At 38.6% G+C, this 21,394-nt stretch overlaps 1 protein-coding gene and 2 long non-coding RNA genes across 3 annotated transcripts; 2 read left to right on the top strand and 1 right to left on the bottom strand.

The window, feature by feature from the left end:
* Nucleotides 1–4,724: 4,724 nt before the first annotated feature.
* On the top strand, nucleotides 4,725–5,878 carry LOC147176001 (uncharacterized). Its single transcript, XR_015094691.1, has 2 exons — nucleotides 4,725–4,878; nucleotides 5,569–5,878. It is a non-coding gene; the product is annotated as an uncharacterized LOC147176001 (long non-coding RNA).
* On the bottom strand, nucleotides 5,869–7,565 carry LOC147176002 (uncharacterized). The gene is made up of 2 exons (XR_015094692.1): nucleotides 7,011–7,565; nucleotides 5,869–6,453 (listed from the first exon to the last, which is right to left on the bottom strand). It is a non-coding gene; the product is annotated as an uncharacterized LOC147176002 (long non-coding RNA).
* On the top strand, nucleotides 7,089–20,683 carry pnp6 (purine nucleoside phosphorylase 6). Its single transcript, XM_086074635.1, has 6 exons — nucleotides 7,089–7,243; nucleotides 11,551–11,714; nucleotides 11,794–11,897; nucleotides 15,255–15,430; nucleotides 16,136–16,326; nucleotides 17,730–20,683. The coding sequence occupies exons 1-6, from the start codon at nucleotides 7,209–7,211 to the stop codon at nucleotides 17,924–17,926; spliced, it is 867 nt and encodes a 288-aa protein (XP_085930761.1). The 5' UTR covers nucleotides 7,089–7,208; the 3' UTR covers nucleotides 17,927–20,683.
* The last annotated feature ends 711 nt before the right edge of the window (nucleotides 20,684–21,394 follow it).

Below are 21,394 nucleotides of genomic sequence, written 5' to 3' on the forward strand. Positions count from 1 at the left end.
CCCAAACACAGGTCGGGGAATGTTTGATGATCTGATGAAACCAAGGTTGAGCTTTTTGGCCATAATTGCAAAAGACTTTTTTGGTGCAAACGCAACACTGCTTATTCAGGGTTTTACATTAACAGAGGCCCCGGGCCACTATGTGACTGTGTTGGGCCACCTAATGTTCACTGATGGTCCAACTGAGTCAGTAAAAATTTCATCAGTGAATACATTGAAATAAATGTGTTCTTTATGTTTTTCATATTTAATATTCAATATTTTTGTTTTGGTTTATCCACTTAAATTGAAAAATCATCTTTGATCTCTTTGCCGTGCTTTGCACCCTTTTTTTTGTGCGTCAAGTTTAACCCTTCCATAAGGAATGGCTTATATATATACATAAAGTCTAGAAATTATCAAATGTTAAATATTCAATTAATTATACTTCAAAAAAGTATAACTTGCAAAAAAATAACTAGAAGTAATAATTTTTTAACATAACGCATAAAACTAAATAATCACATTTGAGGAGATGGTAAATTTGAACAGGAAAACTCACACCATGTCATGACAGCCAATCGGCTTCGAGAATGTACTTATGTCTCACGCACATGGCACATACACACGACGTTCTGTCTTGGGGGGGCGAGGGGGTTATGTGATCGGTAGCTTGTTGTGGTTTGGGGTTACTTCCTGCTCCAAAAATTCCATGGGAAGTCAGTGAGCAAACCAAATCTAATAAAAGTTATGCAAAGGAGAAAATGACTTAAAATATAAACATACCCCAACCCTAATTTCTTGAGAATGGTACTCTTTTTGATACAAAAGCTCCTCAACTTACGCAGTGACAGTATGCATGTTTCTGGCATAAACCAGCTCCCCACAGTTTACAGGGAGAATGAACAAAAATGGACCTTGGACTTCTTTTTGAATTTTTCTTTTAAATGAAACACACAACATATAACATTTGTTTACAGACATTAACTTAATACAGAATTATTGTTTTTTGACTGTACTTGTCTATACTATGTTATAATACATACACACAGGTACATACACATAAAAAAAAGAAATGTGCTTGAATCTACAAAATAAGATGAACGATTCAATGAACAAATCTTTTGAACGGTTCTTTTTAATGAACTAATTCTAAAGATTCAGTTTACTTAAAAGAACTGTCATGCCCATCACTACTGAGGAGGACACGCTCAGCTCATCTGCTTGTAAGCAAGGATGGGGGAGGGGCCGAGGTGGATCAAATCATTTTCAATCAAATGGGGGGTCTACTGTATTTTTGGTACTTAAATATTACTTTTAAACTTTATGGTTATATATATATATATATATATATATATATATATATATATATATATATATTATAGCTATAAGTGTCTAGCTTGTTAAAAAGAACACACAGTAAAAATATATCTATATACTCTAAAAATGTGGGGTGCTATTATTCAGTTTGGGGGTGCTATACTAAAAACGGCCTAAATACGCGTCTGACGTGTATTCATTCCAATTACAAAAATTTAAAAAGTTCTCTATTGTTATTTGTTTGGCACTACCCTTTTGTGCCTTTTGAATTAATTTTTCTATATATTTAAAAGGATTTAAATATGAACATTTGTATATCATGGTACTCTTAAGTAGAGTAACAAAGTGTCTGTCCACTGATATGTTACAAGACTGCCCCAGTGCATGTGAGTGAGTGAGTGAGTGAGTGAGTGAGTGAGTGAGTGAGTGAGTGAGTGAGTGAGTGAGTGAGTGAGTGAGTGAATGTCTACACGTGTTGAATTCGGGTCAATTGTAGGGTAAGTGGAACTACACAGGAGATTTGACTGCCCGCTCAGTGATGGCAGTCCAGGAATTTTTTAATTAATCCTCAAATCCACTTCATGCATTTTTTGAGTGCAAATGGTCACTTCCGATTCTTTAAGTACATTTTCCCTAATCCAATAATTTCCTTGTGTTCCCCCAAGACACCCTGGAACAAATCACAAGCCCTAGCAATAAGTGTAGTAAAACGGATTACACTCAGTTACTCATATTATGGTTTGATTTCCTTTTTTTTTTTTTTTTCTGGAGAGCTCAGTTCATTCGGTAATTTTACCGATTTGACATGTCATCATCATTGCTCTCTTTTTTTATTTTTATTTTTTTATTTTTTATACATTTTTATTTTGTATGTGGGCGTGTATGTGCGTGTGCGTGTGTGCGTGTGTGCGTGCGTGTGAGTGTGTATGCATTAGTTCACCTAAAACCTATTAAAAAATCCCATACCGTTCACCAAAACTGAACACTTCAGAATCCAGCCAGAGTCGTGAGGCCGTCAGGAGACCCGAGGAAGGACCAAAGAAAAGAAAGGAAAGTGAAATCCAGCACCGACCAGACACAACCCACCACCCACCGGGCCACCAACCAGAGTCCTTCACCAACCCCAGAAACATCTAAATTCCAACAAATCAGGGAGACCTCAAGAGACCAAAGGAGAGACTGAGGAAAGGAAGGAAGGACAGACGAAGCAGAGTGAGATCCACAGACACCAGCCTCCACCGATTCAACGACCAGAGGAAGAAGCAGATTGTGTCTGAGTTTCGATAGATGCTGGTGTGGTGGATCTGGCATGCATGAAAATCTCCACCAAAGAGGGGAGCCGTCGACCCCGCCAGAACAGAGCAAGCGCAACACCTCAGGGCCCCCAAGGCCACGGCAGCGCCAAGGGACAACCCCCAAGCCCCGCAGGAGCTACCGGCCGGAGAGCAAACGCAGGAGCGCCCCCCCACCCCTACACGGCCCGCGCCCCCAACCCAATGCAGCAGGACGGGGCACTGCAGGCCCGCCAGGCACCCCACTGGCCCACAGACACACCCCCCATGACACCCCGACCCCCATCCACCCCAACCCAGCACCAGCCGCCCCCAGGCCCCCAAACCCCCAGACACCCCCCACACCCAGCCACCCCCACCACCCACCTTTAAAATTGGGAGCAGGTGAGCCAGAGCAGAGGGGAATTATATCCCCACGCTCCGATCCACCTGCCTCCCAGTCATGTCAGTGAGTGTATGTGGTGCATTAAAAGAATAAATAGGGGGGGGGGGGCACGGACAGGGGACCGCAGCACTGCTCTATACTGCGGTCTGCCCTAACTGATGGCACCCCCCCAGTTGTGTAATGCATTAAAATTGGAGGGGAGTTGTAGGTCGAAGACGGTGCCCCCCACCCCCCTACACCCCCCCCCCCCCACACACACACACACACCAAAGTGTGTTATGTGCCCTATATGTCTATAAACAAAGTGTATTGTGCAAAACTAGTGCAGTGAGTTAAGAGGATGTATGGTTTGATTTCCTGTTGTCCTGGTGAGCTAGAACTAGAGCTAGAACTTAGTCCAGTTGACTTCAACTCATCCCTGGACTGAATATCAGGGGCATGGAGAGGAGAATGTCATAATCTGGGTTTGATTAGATTTTTTTGTTCCACCAGTGCTCGTCAACCCATTTCCTTGTGTCAACCAATCAGCTCCCTCAGCAATTTATACAGTATGCTTGTATTTAGTTACCTTGTCCTTGTCAGCTCATTGTCATATATATATATTCCAAATTGCATTCCTGGCTGCTTTCTCTATTTAGATAACCTGCCTTACCTCAATGCTTCCCCACATTTGGGTCCTCATCCATACCAACCGTATACAGGGAGAGCCAATGCACTCTCTTTCCCGTAGGGACGGGTGAGCCTATGGTGTCAATTGTAACATTTCACTCCATCTTTTTAATATTAAGTCAGGCATTTTCTGTTTGTCTTACACAGGGATTTTCCAAGCCATTACTCTAAATGGTAGACACTTAAAACTAGCCTAGTTGTATCACAGTTTTAAAGACCCTAAGTCAAAATAGTTCAAAGTTCGAGAAACAAATATATATATATATATATATATATAATGTTGCACGTTAACTGGCCCTACTGTTTTATATATGTATTTATTTATTTTACTTAAAGTAGTTGAATCATGCATATTCAGCATAGGCCTACTATGTTTCTTTAAACAATCTGTAGCAACTGATACTGAATGACAACAGTGATTCATTTTGCCACCTCTTCCCTTCAATGAGCCGTCCAGTCTGATAGATTAAAACTATGGAGGTAAATTTGGTGCAAAACTAACTTGTGCAAAAAATTTGTACCTGTAGAAAAAAGTCTAAATTTGTATCTGTAAAAGTCGTGATTTGTATCTGTAAAAAAAATGTGTGCCTGTAAAAAAAAAAATTGTGTCTGTAAAAGAAATTTGTACCTGTAAAAAAAAATGTGTATGTGTAAAACAAATTTGTATCTGTAAAAACAAATTTGTATCTGTAAAAACAAATTTGTACCTGTAAAAGTCATGATTTGTATCTGTACAAAAAAAAATTTTGTACCTGTACAAAAACTATAAATTTGTATCTGTAAAAGTTGCGATTTGTACCTGTAGAAATGACAACTTGTAGTCAAAGAAGTCGCCACTAGGAGTCACAAGTGGGTTTTCTGCTGCTGTTCAGTGACGTGAGTTTTGCCCCATTTGTCGCGCTACAAATGGAGCAAAACTAATTTGTACTTGTAGAGCGCTGTGATTTGTACTCGTAGAAGAAGAGGGCGGGCTCTGGAGGATTTGGGCGGGCTAAAGCTCAACCTCATTGGTTGAGCGAACGACCGTGGGTTGAACTCAAATGACGCCCATAAATCCGCAATTCCAAACAGAGTAGCTACACTAGTTTACGCGTCATTTTGGAAGAAGAGGACGTCCCAGGCGTGAAAATTGCAACATGGTTCAATATACGAACACCGTGTGGAACAGCTTAAACGTTGGTTGACATGCAGAGCACTCCAAGTGGGCAGAAAGAAAGAAGTTTTAGTATGAAAGTAAGATTTATTGTACGAACATAGCTCGTAATCCGGTGCTAGCTAGCTAGCTCATCTCATGTTGTTGTCACGAAAACTGAACACATTGAAGTCACAATTTGTATTTCAAGATTTGAAGCCTACCAGTGTAAACATACGATCAATAGCTTGTACCTGTAAAAAAAAAAAGTGGACAGTACTCAGCTACTTGTATTTGACTAACATTATATTCAAGCATCTGTACTCTTACTATCATAATAAAATGAAAACAAAACGTTTTTACTGCGAGTGGATCTTTAAGCCGCTCCATGTATTTCAACCTCAACCCTTTATCCTCTGTATTTAATCATTTTATTTCATATATTATAATTTATTGATAAATGTCAGTTTTTTTGCAATGTATGCTTTGCAAACAGTTAAAATAAAAGGCTCTTACACTTTTAAACATACACATTTGCTTTCAACACTGAAGCCAAATAAAAATAATGCAAATGGGAATGTTTATAAACAATGTCTGTGTCTATCAGTATTACCACTATTTCTGATATTAAGATGTGACAAAATCTTTTTTTTTTTCTGGCTAACAAGATAAAGCTAAACATTTAACTGATTACGTATAATGTCAGTGGCTGTGTTTTGATGACACAGCTAGGAAGCTATGATTATTTTTTATTGTATGAATATGCTGACCCAATCATTCTATTCGCACAGATGCCAGCATGCAGTCAATCAAAGCTACTTCTTGATCAATCACTAGACGGTGGCACATGGTGTGACATCAAACCTGCTTCAAAGTGGCTGTGAAGTCCAACAAATGAGAATCCTTGATACACTGGTTACGGTTCTGAGATAATTTCACTGCAAACACCTTTGGGAAAGTGAAGAAATTATGCTTTCTAAATGTCTTCCAATTTTGAGTTTGAAATGTTGCAGGAGTACAATTTAATCCATATTGAGAGTTATTTGAAATAGTCAGATCAAATAACAACATGTATCATTCAATAAACAAGATTGTGCATCATTTGAAATGTTTTATTTGATGTCCAGAAGAGCCGTTTCTGCATCCATCCAAGACGAGAACAGTATTCTTCTCACAAACAGAACAAAAGTTATTGATGGAGCTGTATGAGGAATTCAAGACTCACCAAAAAAGGCAATACTGCTGCTATCACTAAGACGAGGGAAATATGATTGTCAAAAAAAAAAGCAGACCGACTAAATATATAAGTTATAATTGTTTTATGTTAGATGTGCATTTCACATTAATCGTATTTATTCATTATTGATTTAATGTAAAGCACCTCAAATTGACCTACATATTCATTCTTCACTGTTACATCTCAACAGTAGCCAAAAGCGATCATGGCAGCAAGTAGCCTATAACAAAATATATATATAAAAAATAAGACAAAATAGGTGTTGCCCATTATTGTAGCCACCAGAAAAAAAGACTGACCACTGCCACAGGTAGATCTGCAAAATAATTTTCCATAATCCAGTTTGATGGAATACCCCCAGGTGTCATCTCCTGTCTCTTGGCTGCTTTCTGATGGAGTGGGTCATCCTTTTCACTGATGCTTCAGCAGTTGTCTCCACCTTTTGAGCAAGATTTTGAAATATATGAGATTCTCATTTAATTAAAAATAAATAAACTAACATTTGACCTAGTTACTTTTGTTAAAGTAGCTGCGTGACAGTGACACTGCTCACATCTTAGTAATACAGATAGACTGGCATTTCAAAAGCAGAATAGCCAATATTTAAATAAGAGTAATGTTACATTGGAAAATGTAACTCAAGTAGAAATTAAAAGCGCAGAAAAAATACTTGCACAAATATTTGAGTACTGTGAGGGATGAGTAAACTAAGAGTGTAAGAGCAAAATACTGACATTTATCAAGGTACAAAAAATTTTTTGTACAGATACAAATCATGACTTTTACAGGTACAAATTTGTTTTTACAGATACAAATTTGTTTTACACATACACATTTTTTTTTTACAGGTACAAATTTATTTTACAGACACAATTTTTTTTTTTACAGGCACACATTTTTTTTACAGATACAAATCACGACTTTTACAGATACAAATTTAGACTTTTTTCTACAGGTACAAATTTTTTGCACAAGTTAGTTTTGCACCAAATTTACCTCCATATAAAACTGGATCTCAACTTCAATTCCATGCTAGTGTGTTTGACTCCGCCCCTTTACTCCATGCCTAATAGCGTCACAACGTCCAGCGCCTGCCTTCGATTTAGTCATCTTAAAAGACTAGGAAGAGAAACTCGGCAAGACAGTACCCCAATTGCATCTCGTCAATCGATTGGTTCCGCTCATCAGGAGGACATGGAGGTGCCGTCCTGTCTCTCCGTTCCGTGCAGGTAGGAATTACCGTGAGGTAAATATAATTTTAAAACGACGGGTGCAGTGAACCAATCAATCAATACACGATCGATCAGCTCTCCTAACAACAACAGATTTTATTTTCAACACTGATTTTATTTACATTAATGCATTTACCGCACCGCCGAGATTATTCGCCAAGTGCAACAGATGGGCTACTGACTGATCCCTTCCCATCAGGCAGCACAAAAAAAAAGTCAAATGACTTGCAATAATATGGCAAACGTCGCGTTGAAACAAGTTAATCGTGACTTTCTGATGCACTACTGATAGCTTCATATCTTAATGGCAACCGCCCGAGACGTGACTCGTTCGAGTTACGGAGCCGAGCGCTTAAAGCTGGGATCACTGACAGCACCACGGAGAGCTCTAGGCCCGCCCCCCAGCTCTGACGTCAAATACGCTTTTTTTTTTTTCAATTTAAATTATAAATCACCATACATCAGTGTTCCCAAACTTTTCCTCGGCCAAGGAAAACATTTGCATCAGACAAATCTTTCAGCAACCCCCCAAAAACAATGTTGCTAAAATGATATGGATAACTCCAAAATTGGAGTACAATTTAACCAGCAACATTTTTGAAAAATTTATAATTTATTTGATGTATTTTTTTTCTGTCAAGAATAACATTTTATTTTTACCTTTTATGAAAAGCATCAATCATAATTAAACAAATATTGCTTAATAAATCATGTATTTGTTGTATTTTTCTGATAATATGAATAACAAAGCTGCATTGGTTTGAGTTTGAATGGCTCATGCTATTATGCCACACACATTGAAAATTACCTTAAAAAATAGAAACAATAATAGTAATAGTAATAACTATAATAGCTATAACAATAATACTAATAATAAAGCAGAAGAAGAAAATACATTGCCCGTGGTCAGAGCAACGACCTCGATGAGGTCATTTCTGCTGAGTTTTGTTTTTTCTTTCCCTGAGGACAACCCAGTGTGAAATCAGGGCTTGTTTAGTTGAACATAAAGCGGATTTACTTGTCCATCCATCCATCCATTTTCTTAACCGCTCGTCCTCACAAGCGTCGCGGGGGGCGCTGGAGCCTATCCCAGCTGGCTTCGGGCAGCAGGCGGGGTACACCCTGAACTGGTTGCCAGCCAATCGCAGGGCACACAGAGACGAGCAACCGGATTTACTTGTAGGAAAGGAAATGTGATAATATCTCGTCGTAAACAACAATATGTCACAACTGGGAATCGCCACCATAAGAGCTGTAATGCAAAAATAATCTCTTCCTTTTTTATACAAAAGTACAGTAATTACACACGCACTGACAAGCCATTTCTTTATGTAGACTTGTATGCCATGTGAAAATACATAAGTTGTATCAAAAAGGTTTCCTTTCCAAAATTCTGCTCATTTCAGTTTTGACTGATACTTTTGAAGAGAGATTAATTCAACAATATGTATAGCATTATGGTGCTTTAGAATGGCGTATCATTCAATTGAGAGGTGGTTTTAAAGTTGATTTTGCAAAGTGGGGATAAGTGGTTCGGAAAATGAAAGGATGGATGGATGTTTGTAAAGGGCCTTTTTTCATTAAGTTCTTGTGCTGGATTGTATTAGAATGTACCAAATGTAGTGTCCTAGGAGAGTAGCAGTAGTTATAAACACAATACGATAAGAAACACAGCAATGTGTACAGATCCTATTATAAAATGTTTTACACTCAAATGGAGACAGCACGGTGTATGTGTAAGTATCTCTTAAGTTTGTTGCTGTTGTGTAAAAGCTAAAGGACAGTAGCTTTATTTTCTCAGAGGACAAGAAAATGTAACACATATTGATCAAAAGCACATACTGTATTTTCCTGGTAGATGATTTTTATATATTGTTGTAATTAAATCACGGATGCTGCTTCTATCAACATGAATCTTTATATACTCTGTATTAATTTTATAGCAATTAATATTTTTTGTTAGTCTCTAATTTGAGACTTGGGCCAAAAAGTCAGGGAATAGCTATTTTACAGTGTCCTATTTTCTTGTCCTCTGAGAAAAGAAAGTTTGCATTTAATTATGTCTTTCAAGCACTTTTTGTTACTTGTGTTGGTTAATCTTCAATTTGACTGTGTAACTGCAGTTGAACAATTTCATGAGCAAACTAGCAAACAATCTCATGTCTTTAGTTTCACATTTGCATTTATTGTATCACATGTTCCTGTGAATCTACTTGCCTCAAGGCTAATCTTCCATTTGATGAACGATTGGCCGGCAGGCAAATTAAGCTCTACAAGAAAAATGACACACACTGATCTTGCAGTTTTGAACTTCTATAGCAGAATGATGAGCACAGCTGCTTACATCAGTTCCCTGAGTTTATGAATCACTGATTAAAGAAAATGTTGGCATCTTAAACAAAGGGAGCTGCAGTCATTCATTACAACAGTGTGATGATTCAGCGTGCAGTGCGTACAACGCTGCCATTAACACCTCGCTTGAACGTGAAGGGCAAATGACCTGTTTAATCACTTTCTCATATGTCATAACGGATTGTCGTTACTAAGCACAGATACCTAATTTGAAATAGAAAAATGCCTTTAAACCATCAGACTTCCAAGATTGTCAGGTTGTGCGGTCAAAGGGATCATTTTAAAACAGGCAACACCCCTCGCCTCCACAAAGAAACTGTGAAGTGTGCGGGTTCGCGGCACACTCTACTATAAAGGGAAGATAAAAGCTGATAGGTGCAGTCAGGGTAACACAGTCAGGGCTCTTCGTACTCATCTGGGCATTGGTGGAGCATGCATGATGTAGAAAAAGCTTTAATATTACCTTTTTAAACGGTACAATGCACCTTTAAGAAAATATCCTGACATTAACATTGATTGTGTTCATGAAGAATTTTTCACACACACAAAATAACCTTTGCCTTACTGAAATAGGATTTTTTATTTTTTTTACTTAATTGCTACACTTATAATAAACAATTTTGTCAAACTTGGGTTCTGTGATATGTCACTGCACTTCTAAATCAAACCTTTTTTTCATTTCAGAAGGGGAAAAAAAGTTTGGACAGAGGAAGTGCGTTGTCATAGAGGAACACAATTTTGTTTTTTGTTTAGTTTTTTCAACTCCACGAATAATCGTTATTTGTCATGGGAAATTGACAAATAAATGAAAGTTCCACCAGGATAACTAAGACAATATTGACACCGATTTTCTTGTCTCTTCATCAATCACACGAACTACAGAGGTGGGCATCAAGGGCCGGAGTCCTGCAGGTTTTGCATGTTGTCCTTCTCCAACACAGCTGATATATAATCAGCTCAACAGCAAGCTCTGCATAAGCCTGATAATGATCCTGTTGATTGGAATCAGCTTGTGTTGGAAGTGAGAAACCTCCAAAACCTGCAGGACTCCGGCCCTTGAGGACCAAGATTGCCCACCTCTGCTCTAACACATAGCCACCAGATGGGGCTGTTGAGCACTATGCAGGCTCATAATTGGTCTTCTTTATAGCTATTTTATTTTATCAAGAATAATAATATTCAAATAAATACCACTTATGGTTGTAAGATAATTTTGTTATAAACATATATTTAGAATACAAAGCCAAGTTCAATGGTCTAACTTTCTAAACAGGAACATGAGCGCTAGTTGAAGTGGATGAGCCACTCAAATCACAGTGCGCATGTCCCAAGCTGCTCTCAATAGACAGCCATGGGGCCACATTAACTGGGCCCATCATCAAATACAGGACTGATGTCACGTGACGCCAAGACCCAATCAACACACGTTCAGATTCGGTGGACAGCAGTATACACCAGTAAAATAGATAGATTTTCAGGTTGGCAATTTGTAGCTAATGGTTGTGTTTTTATAGTCAGGAATCCAGTTGCTGCCAGCAGGATCGAGCAGACCACATGAAATGACACCTTACAGTCACCAACTCCTCAACATTCACTTTCAATGGGCACTAAGGGTTAATATTCGGAATCACTGCATGCCAGTGGGTTAACTTTATAGGTGCTGTCCCCCCGTGGCTGAGCGTGGGCAGCTCTGCCTCTCTGTTGGCTGCTGGGAGATCCCAAAAACGCATGTTTGTTCAACTATTATCTTTGCATCATCAGAAAGCAAGCCATTTTCAACACTTTAGATAAGGCAATAATTCGTAACCAACCTGATCAAAAGTATCGATTTTTGAAAAAAATTCAAATTTGCCAACGAAATGTGTGTTTTGTGACAATCTAACATGCTGTATGAGGATAAGTGTTGAGATTTTAATAAAATAATATGTTATTTCGTGTGACTGTACATCTAGGTATGATGACTGCAAAGACACTGCTGACTGGCTGCTAGCACGAACCAAGCAGAGGCCCACAGTAGCCATTATTTGTGGGTCAGGCCTGGGCGGTCTGGCTGACTTAGCAGAGGACAAAATAGTTTTCCTTTATAAGGACATCCCACATTTCCCAACTAGCACTGGTAATTTTTGTTTTGTTATTGGAGAAATGTGTGAGAGAAAAATCAAGTTTGATGCTTATACTGTTTGTGCACTGTTTAGTGGAAGGTCACGCTGGTCAGCTGGTTTTTGGGAAGCTGCGGGACCGGGAGTGTGTCTTCATGCAAGGTCGATTCCACTTCTATGAAGGCTACAGCCTACACACTGTAAGCATTGCATGAAGAAAAATTGCTTGTGATGTATTACAGGGACAGCAACTTGAAAAATCAACTTTTCAAAGCTTTTAGCCATGGTAAAATGCCAGTTCCTCACCAAAAACATCACCAAAGTGGTGTTTTTCCTCCATTCACACCTCTATGAGAAATTCTAGATCATTCTGCTCTCCAAGCACCAGCCTCTCCCAACCTGAGAAAATTAGCTGTTTTCACTTTTTGACGTCATTAGGAGTGGATCCACCCCCGCACCTCCTCTGCGGACTAAACGCACGCCCACTTTCTCTGAGAACTCCATGGGCTTTATTGGTCTAGTGACAAAAGTAGCCTTTATCAGTAAATATTCAATCCTTCACATTTGCAATGCCTAAGTACAATGAAATGACAATTGGCCGTCTTAAAATCTCAGAAAAGGTTCTGGCTGTGTAAACTACAAGTAAAACTTTTGCGCTGTTCAACCCAACTGAACAAATGGTGTAGTGGTTAGTGTGCTCGCCTGTAAGTAGTAGGTTGCTGGTTCGTGACCTGCTCTGGTGAGGGTATTTTTCATCTCTCTTCTTTGCTACCCCCCTTCTCCACGATTTCTTGCGGCAAGGAGCCATTTTGTTTCAAATGTTTAATGAAGAATTGATGGCTTGCATTGCATGGCCATTCAGAGGAGTTTTAAAACGCAGAGCTCCAATAGCAGACTCTAGCCAGCTCGCCGAGAGAGAGGCGGGGTTTTACTGAACCAGGCATTTTACTTCCGCAATTAGAAAACTAACCAGCTAAACACCGAATATTTCATTCAAAATTACATCGCCATGGTGTCAAAGGTAAGGTTTAATCGTTATATGCCTATAGTTAACTGTGGAAGGGCTTAAAATACAATGGTGTAATCTAGTGATGCACCGAATATTCGGCCACCAAAGGTTTTCGGCCGAAATAAAATTAAAGCCGAAAGAATATGGGCGAAATAGGATTGTGGTGACGCAAGCAAAAAAATGCTGCAAGCAAGCGTCTGTTTGAATTAAACAGCAAACGCGGGGGTGAGTGTCCGCCTTTTCTTCTCGCTGGCTCGCACTGCAGTACAGGTGAGCCACTCTTTCTTCTGCAGGGCCTTCCCTTTTTTATTTTTATAAGAGCCCCTCGAATGTTCCCACCTTTTCACCGGCATCCCGTTGGCCGTGCTAAATACTTTAGCTAATGCTAGCACTATTGCTATCAACAGTTTTAAACAAGTAAAAACTTACCGCTATCTCCGGGTGGCGACAGACCTTTACAGGACACTGTATGTGTCTTTGCAGTCCGTTCCCAAAGCCGATTGGCTGGTGCGAATTTTTTATTTTTTTTATTTTCAAACGTTGGTGAAAATGTGAATGTGCGGATTTTAAGTGCGATGCACCTTGTCCGCACGCATCCCGTCCCCCCACCTGTGCGAACTACATTGACTATAAGGTGCAATCGCACCGCCAGAAAATGCTCAACCCCCGTTTGGTGTTTAATGTACCATTAGCCAACATGTCTGCGGTGTGGACACATTTTAATTTATATTGTGCTTTGTTAAAATGCCAGTGCTAAATAAATATTTTATAATAATATTATCATTTAATTAATTATAATAAATGCAATGATAGTAAAAATTTGCATTATTTTTTTCACTTTTGGTTTTCGGTTTCGGCCAACCATTTTCATTTCGGTGCATCCCTAGTGTAATCCCTTTAAGGTTCATGGAAATTCATAGATTTTACAAACTGCTATATTTGGTTGCTGTTTCACTAACAAGCATTCATTTAAAATTTGCTGTGTGTTCTGAATGATCAGCTGTCTTGTGTCAGCATTGGCCTGACCTTTGTAATATTGTTGCGATTGTATTACGGTTTTATTTTATTACAAGCTGTTTTGAGCCTCTCCACATAGTCAATGATATCATAAAACCCAGTTTCATATTTACAGTTAACAGAGGTTAAATGTATGATGGCAGTTCTTGTATTCAGTTAGGACTTTAGAAAGATTTTGCTCTTTGTCCCATTCTTTGTGACATGGGTAATATATAGCCAACTAAGCATATTCTAATGAGTTAACAAGAAAATGTGATACATGTTTAACATACACGTTAAGCCTACATAAAAAATCAAAGGTTTTTCATCCATAAATGAGCACCGAGGGGTGAAAGCAGTCACACAGTTCTGTCTTAACATTGACACAAATAGAATTGCTGATAGATGTTCATGAACCTGATCTGAACCAAAGAGTTTTTGTTGACCCATTCCAGTAGGACTTGTTTTCAGCCATGGAGTTTCATGGCTCACACCGGCCCTCTTTAGTTTACACATTTTAATCAAGCTATACCTATATCAGTGTATTAATCTGAAGTATCTTACCACACCCTCCAATGGTATTCATATTGCATTTGATCAAAAATCGAATTTACAATTGAACGTGCTTATGAGATCATGATCGGTAGCATCAGAGCATAAATAGGACCTACACAGCAAAATTGCCAGCGTTAGATTAACACTGAGAATGTTAAATCTAACACTAGAAAAGGGTTTGTTTCCACACTAATGAGTGTAAATCAGACACTTTTCAAAGTGCTACCAGTGTTACTCCAATGCTGTATACCAGTGGTCCTCAACCCTGGTCCTCGGGGACCGGTATCCAGCCTGTTTTCCATGTCTCCTACAGCCAACACAGGTGGGAATCATTATCAGGCTTCTCCAGAGCTTGCTAATTAGCTGATGATATGAATCACCTGTGTTGGCTGCGGGAGACATGGAAAACAGGTTGGATACCGGTCCCCGAGGACCAGGGTTGAGGACCACTGCTGTATACAGTAGTGTTAAGAATCTACACTGGTAAACACTGAGTAGTGTTGAAAGTACAGTATTGTCAGTGTTAAACATTTAATTCTGCTAAACTACACTTAAGTCTTGTGTTTAAACACTTATGAGTGCATTGCACTAGTGTCAGTGTTAAAAAAAAACAACTCATACAACACTTTACTCTGGTAAATGGCAACTGGAGGTTCAGTATCTTGCTCAAGGATACCATGACATAGCCACACCGGCCTGGGATCAAACCCACGTTTACAGGGTGGGGAGACAACCACTCTACCGCTGATCCACGCCGCCCCATGTATCGCTATTGAAATGTCACCAGCGTGCTGGAAAAGTGGAACGTTCCTCCTTTTCAATTGTCAATTTAACACTCAATATAGTGCTATTGAGGTTACACCTAGCATCCACTACAACACTCAAGGAAATTTACTCTGACAGTGTAACTTTTTTTTCTAACAGTGTTAAAATAACACTGCTTTCTGCATATTTAATCGAACACTGGAAATGTTACACTGACCGATTTGCTGTGTAGGTGACATATCCTGTGAGGGTCTTCTTCCTGCTGGGTGTGGAAACACTGATTGTGACAAATGCAGCAGGTGGACTCAATGGCAACTACAATGTGGGGGATATTATGATCATCAAGGATCACATCAACCTTCCGGGTTTTTGTGGACAGAGCCCATTGGTTGGGCGCAATGATGACAGGTAACACACAATATCCAATGTAATATGCAGTTTGTCACATTTTTAAGGTCCGCCATACAGAGTGTGATGTGACCGAATGCATCTAAATACATGCAGCAAATACAGTACATATTGTGTTTTACAATAATACTTCACTATATTTAAATGTGGCTAAAAAAGGTAAAGTGTGGAGAGTCTTTGTCAGCAAAATGCACCAATGCAGTGAATAGGGCTTGCTTCTCTTTGTAATAATATAATATAGCTGCAGCAAAAAAAAAAAAAAAAAAAAAAAAAAAAGGAAATCTGCTGCTTCCTTGAAAATCTCACCATTCTGTTTGTAATAAAATCATGTGGTGGTGCCTCAAAATGCTGTTTATTTCTCGATAAGAACACCAAGGCTGGCAGTCTGTCTGTTGCTAGTTGGTACGGATCATCAAGAGTCAATTGCCTGATGTGGGTCACCAACTTTAATTTGTGTGCAATTGTCTATTTAAACCAAGGCGGCATTGTGACCCGTTTTGGGCTTTTTGATGGTTTTGACCAAGCCATTTCAAAATGAAATACTGCCCATGGGTTAAGTTGCATTTTGCTGTGTTGATTGGAGTGCGGGCCAAATAAAAGTGCGTGATGTCATTTAATGTTCAGGATAAGTTCTTATCTCATCTAATCTTATCTATACAGTCTCTCTTTGGGTCTATCCTCTTATCTTTATGCCTCATTCTTCAGGTTTGGCGTGCGTTTTCCGTGTATGTCAGATGCTTATGACCGAAATCTGAGGACTTTGGCCATTCAGACAGCACATGAACAGAAATGTGGCAGCTTCCTGCAGGAAGGGGTTTACTGTATGGTGGCTGGTCCAACATATGAGACCATCGCAGAGTGCAACGTCCTACGGAAGTTAGGGGCAGATGCTGTTGGTAAGTAAACAACCTTCATGCTGTCCTGTAGAGAAAAGTGAAACAATGCGAGATACAAATGCTGGTCTATATGTTTTAAGTCATGCATTATAAATCAAGTAGGATTATTGTTTTCTGTTTTGTAAACAGAAAATTGTTTTAGCTGTGTTGTGACGATCCTTAAAAAAACTCACACACCTTCCCACAGTGGATGAGTTTGCTCAAAGGCGAAAGAAAACATTGCATAAGATACCTCAGTTTGTATTTATTTCTCATTTATTATTATTATGATTTGGTAATTACATTGTGTTGCCCTCAAATATTTACATTAATTACTACATTAATACAGCATTAGTGTAGTGTAGTGATTAGTAGTTTAACTATGGAACATTCTGACTTATGTATAAATTACGTTGGAAGATAAATAATAAATCAAAAACCGCTGTATGATTAGAAAGATCATGTTAAAATGTTACAAAGTAATGTTTATATACAGTGTACAGTATTGCACTTTTTTAAATTTATTACATAGGCCTGCAGTTAGCCCCCCGCATACACCCACATTTGGCACCCGCCGATTCACATATTAAAAAAAAAAAATTCCAATTAATTTTTTCAATTAAAAAAAAAAATATATATATATTGGTCTTTTTTTTTCTTTCAACCTGGCATTGCAAATCATGCAGTTAGTACGCTGACTCCCATCACTCAACTATATTTATAGAGCACTGCACTTTAAAACAACCACAGCTGTTTTCTTAAGATGAAACCCAGGGTTGAACAGATAAAATGGAAATGGCAGAGGACCCGGAATTGTACCCTGTGGAACACCATACATTCCACTATACATGTGAATTCATATTGCACATATTCATTCGACCATTCATCATTCATTTCTTTTTTTGCACGGCATAGTTTGCATGAAAGGGATTACAAAAATTTAAAAATCATGCAACGTACCTTCACAACAGTCACAAGTCGACTACTGAGGGCACCAGGTTCCCTGCAGCACAGATAGGCCAAGCAATGTAGCATAACCACCTGTAGCCAATGATGGCCAAGCGAGGTGTACCATCATGAATCATGAGTCAGTGTCGGATGTGTGTCTTGACCTCTGCTGAACCCCTGAGACTGACTCACCGAAACCTTGGGGTTCAATTAAACCCTGATGACCTTAAGTTGAATGTTTCTCTACTACAATAGTCGACCTTCAAACCTAAAGCAGATGACAGTACCGTATACGGATTCAAACCTCACCTTAGTGCAATATAGTTCCAACCTTTTTGACCAGTGTCGAGAGACCTGGAAATTACAATAGGCATGTGTGTACTGTGCATCAAAATACTGTGTAACAGGAGGAACATTTATGGAAGGTTTAATCACACGTGCTGTATTTCAATCTCCTTCTTACCTTGATCTTTTAGGTATGAGCACAGTCCCAGAAGTGGTGGCGGCTCGTCATTGTGGCATGCGTGTCTTGGGTCTCTCGCTGATCACCAACAAGGCTGTGACAGATTATGAAAGTCATGAGAAAGCAAACCATGAGATGGTGCTGGCGACCACCAGACTTCGTGCACAAGAACTCCAGAGGCTTGTCAGTCACCTTGTCACAAAGATCTAGGACCTTCAGTCCAAATCCGATGGAGACAAAAGTGTATTTCTCCAAGGGTATCTTTAATCATAGCCATCCCAGTTGTCCAGTTAGAGAGGAATCATCTTTTTTTCTTTTTTCTTTTGAATCGCTCTGTTTATGACTGTGGTGTTTTGTTTCAAACGGGAACTTAGTTTAACACGAGGATATTCGAAGCCCCCAAAAAATGAGTTCACAAACGGTTTTATTTTGAAATATACCGAATCGACCTTGATGCTGACACTTGACTTCCTGTCCGGCTCGTGTAATTTCTTCAGCTTCATGAAAATCATTTTACGGAAACCTTCCGCAGCGCGGCATCCCTTCCTCAACGCATATGCAACGCACTGCAGCTGGTGTGAATTGACACGCAGACTCGAATACTTTCTATTCCTTGCGGCGGCCGTACGGAAAACGCACCGCATCCGTTCCGTAGACAGTGTAAATTGGGCTGTTGAGTTAGTCTATTGTATGAATGGCAACAGACGGACACAAATAAGTAGGTTGTACCTTTTGCCATCCAACTGCGCAGCTATTTGTTATGCCTGCCACTATATGCCACTAGCATAAATAGAATACTAATAATAATTTAAATGATAATACAATAATAATATTATTAATTAGCTGTAAATAATATGCACGTTCACTTTTGACTCCAAGACATAAGTTTTCCAAAACTGCAAACCGAACTGAACCGAAAACCGTGATTAGAAAAAGAGGATGAGCGTGTGCAGTGGATCAAAAACGTCCTCATAACATTAAGTGTCAAAAGAATTAACACATAACCAGTGCTCTTCAAATTTGGCGGGGAAATTTTTTTTTAGATAAAAAAGGCTTTTTTATTAAGCGATTAATCGTGATTAATCTGATTAAAAAAATACATTATGTATATTATATATATATATATATATATATATATATATATATGAAAACAAGGAAAAAAAGAATACAATCATGTCTTCTAATTCAAATATATCATAGCTTAACATAAAACATACCAGAAGTGCAGTTTTATACCCTCCCGTGCATATAACAGCTGGGTAAAAAAATATGTTTTCAATTTGTATTATTAAAACCACCCAAAATTGGGTCAAATTGACCCAAGTAAGTGGAAGTCAATATTATATTGCACCCTACTGTACAAAGGTTTTCGGTGTGTTCCCTAACAACCAACAAAAATAGCAGTAAGCCAATGCACACATTCGATGATCACATTTCTGTGTCAAACAGGATTAATTAATGTAATCATTATTAGGCTTGTTTACTGTCATCAGTTATCTCATCTTTGGTTCTCCTTTTAAATATGTGGCAAAACAAAATAACAAATTAAAGGGTTTTAACTTTTGTTAGAAATTTTGCTAATTCAGTCACGATGAAAACAAGCCGTCTCTTTGGTTTGCTTTTAAATCATGTTAAATATGTCTGATTAATAACAGCTACAAATTAGACAGAATGATGAAGAAATTAATCACTGAGAGCAAGCACCTTGTTCATGCTTCTTTGTTGTGGTGATTTGTAATAGTCACTGTCGATTTTCAGTGACTGTATATTTTAGCTACAGATCCGTAATATTTTTGCATGTTAACTTTTTAAATTTACAAAGTAATTCTTGAAGACACTATAGGGTGGCATGGTGGCTGGGTACCATATCCGCCTCACAGTTGAGATGTCATGGGTTCAGATTTGATTGTCCGAGTCCTCCAGTTTTCTCCCACTTTCCAAGAGCATACCTTCCTGATCATGACTACATTCTGTTAACAGACGTGGTGTGTCATGTTGGCAGGGCTGATATTCCTATCAAAGGCAATGGAAAGCACAGCAATTAGCTTAGCATCACCATAGCCAGTAGCAACGCAGTTCAAAAGTGGCGAGTCATGTCTAGCTATCCATATCTATGGCTGTTTATTTGGGTGTTTTATGTACACGTCTCTCAAACACATGTACCTGATTTTTGTACATACAGTTGATTTTTTGTGTGTGTGTCAAACTCTTAATGGTATCCAATTATAACAGAGGTGGAAAAAAAGAAGGGTGCTAATCTTGCGGCTCATTATCAGCTGTTATTATCACCCCCGCTCCCCCATCCCCAGACAGGTAATTTGGGATGAACTTTATAAGTTTTTCAAACAGTTTCAAGTTCTTTTATCTTTATTTACAATCATTTTGTATTGTAGCTATTGGATGTTTTTATGACAAAAGAAAAGTACAAAACAATAATTTGATACTCTATTTTATGTTTTTAGCCCACAAAAAATGTGATTAGCCTATTAAATCGTTATACCACTTTATATTGTTAATAAATCATGAATTGTCTCTTTGCTGTTATTTTATCAGCTGATTTATTTATGATTGTGAAAAAAACCAAAGCAGCTATTTTAAGGAAAGAGCTGAGGCCAAACCTGCTCAGACAGCTGTGTTGTACAAAGTTTTTTTGTTTTTTTTTACTGCAGTAGATGCAACGTCGATATTTCCACACCAAAAGACCACAACAATGATATATCGGGATGAGCCGTTGAGCAAAGTCTAGCAATTTTCAATCACCTTTGTTTTGCTAACTCTTGCCAGGTTCCTTTGACCGTTCCATTCATTAGAGCGGGAAAGGCCGGTGAAAACCTGCATCAGCAGTATACTGTTTAAACCATTTGTATTGTATTATGCCAATGCCAGTCTTGAAAGGGAACGTCACAAATATGAACATATTATATTACATCTACTATATTGCATATTAAATGTTATGTTTCTCATGTACACATGTTTAGATGCTCATCTGTATTTTTCTGATAAATGAGGGCACATTTCTATATACAGTACAAGAAATTTGGCATTGCTGATTTAAAGGAGACACGTTACGCATTTTTTCTCGGAATTTAAAACAATGCTGTGATGTGTTTCAATCAAATTACCCGAAGAATCAAAAATTACAGTGCAGCATATTTTAAACACCTGATTTCACCCAGAAAGAAAATAAAAAAACATTTTCAGTTATGGAGGCAACACTTTATGATATACGCTACACTTCATACACTTGTCAATTACTTTTCGGATTTGTAAAGATATCAACAAATGCAAATAGCCAATCCCCGTCGCACCGACAACTTCACACAACAATCAAGAACTGAATGTCCCAATTATCTAAAGCTATTGTGTTAGCAGCCAACAAAATTCAATTCAGCTCTGCTTATACCTTTTGGAATAAAATTCAGACAGTGTAGCCCAGCGGCCATGACACCTTCAATACTTTGAAATGCAAACACAGTTTAAACACACCTCGAAGAGAAAGAAACTGGGAAATTGAGAGGAAGGTGAAATGACTGCTGTTACATTATTAATTTACATACAAGCTGTAGGAGATGTGTCCCACTGTGGAGTTGAAATATTAATACAAAGAAGGCATCACATACATCACAACACCTATGACGAGATGGTTCCTACACACAGATCATCTTGATTTAACCCCTT

This window comes from Leptonotus elevatus, chromosome 4 (assembly GCF_054856555.1).
Source record: "Leptonotus elevatus isolate MCC_2025b chromosome 4, RoL_Lele_1.0, whole genome shotgun sequence".
NCBI lineage: Eukaryota > Metazoa > Chordata > Actinopteri > Syngnathiformes > Syngnathidae > Leptonotus > Leptonotus elevatus.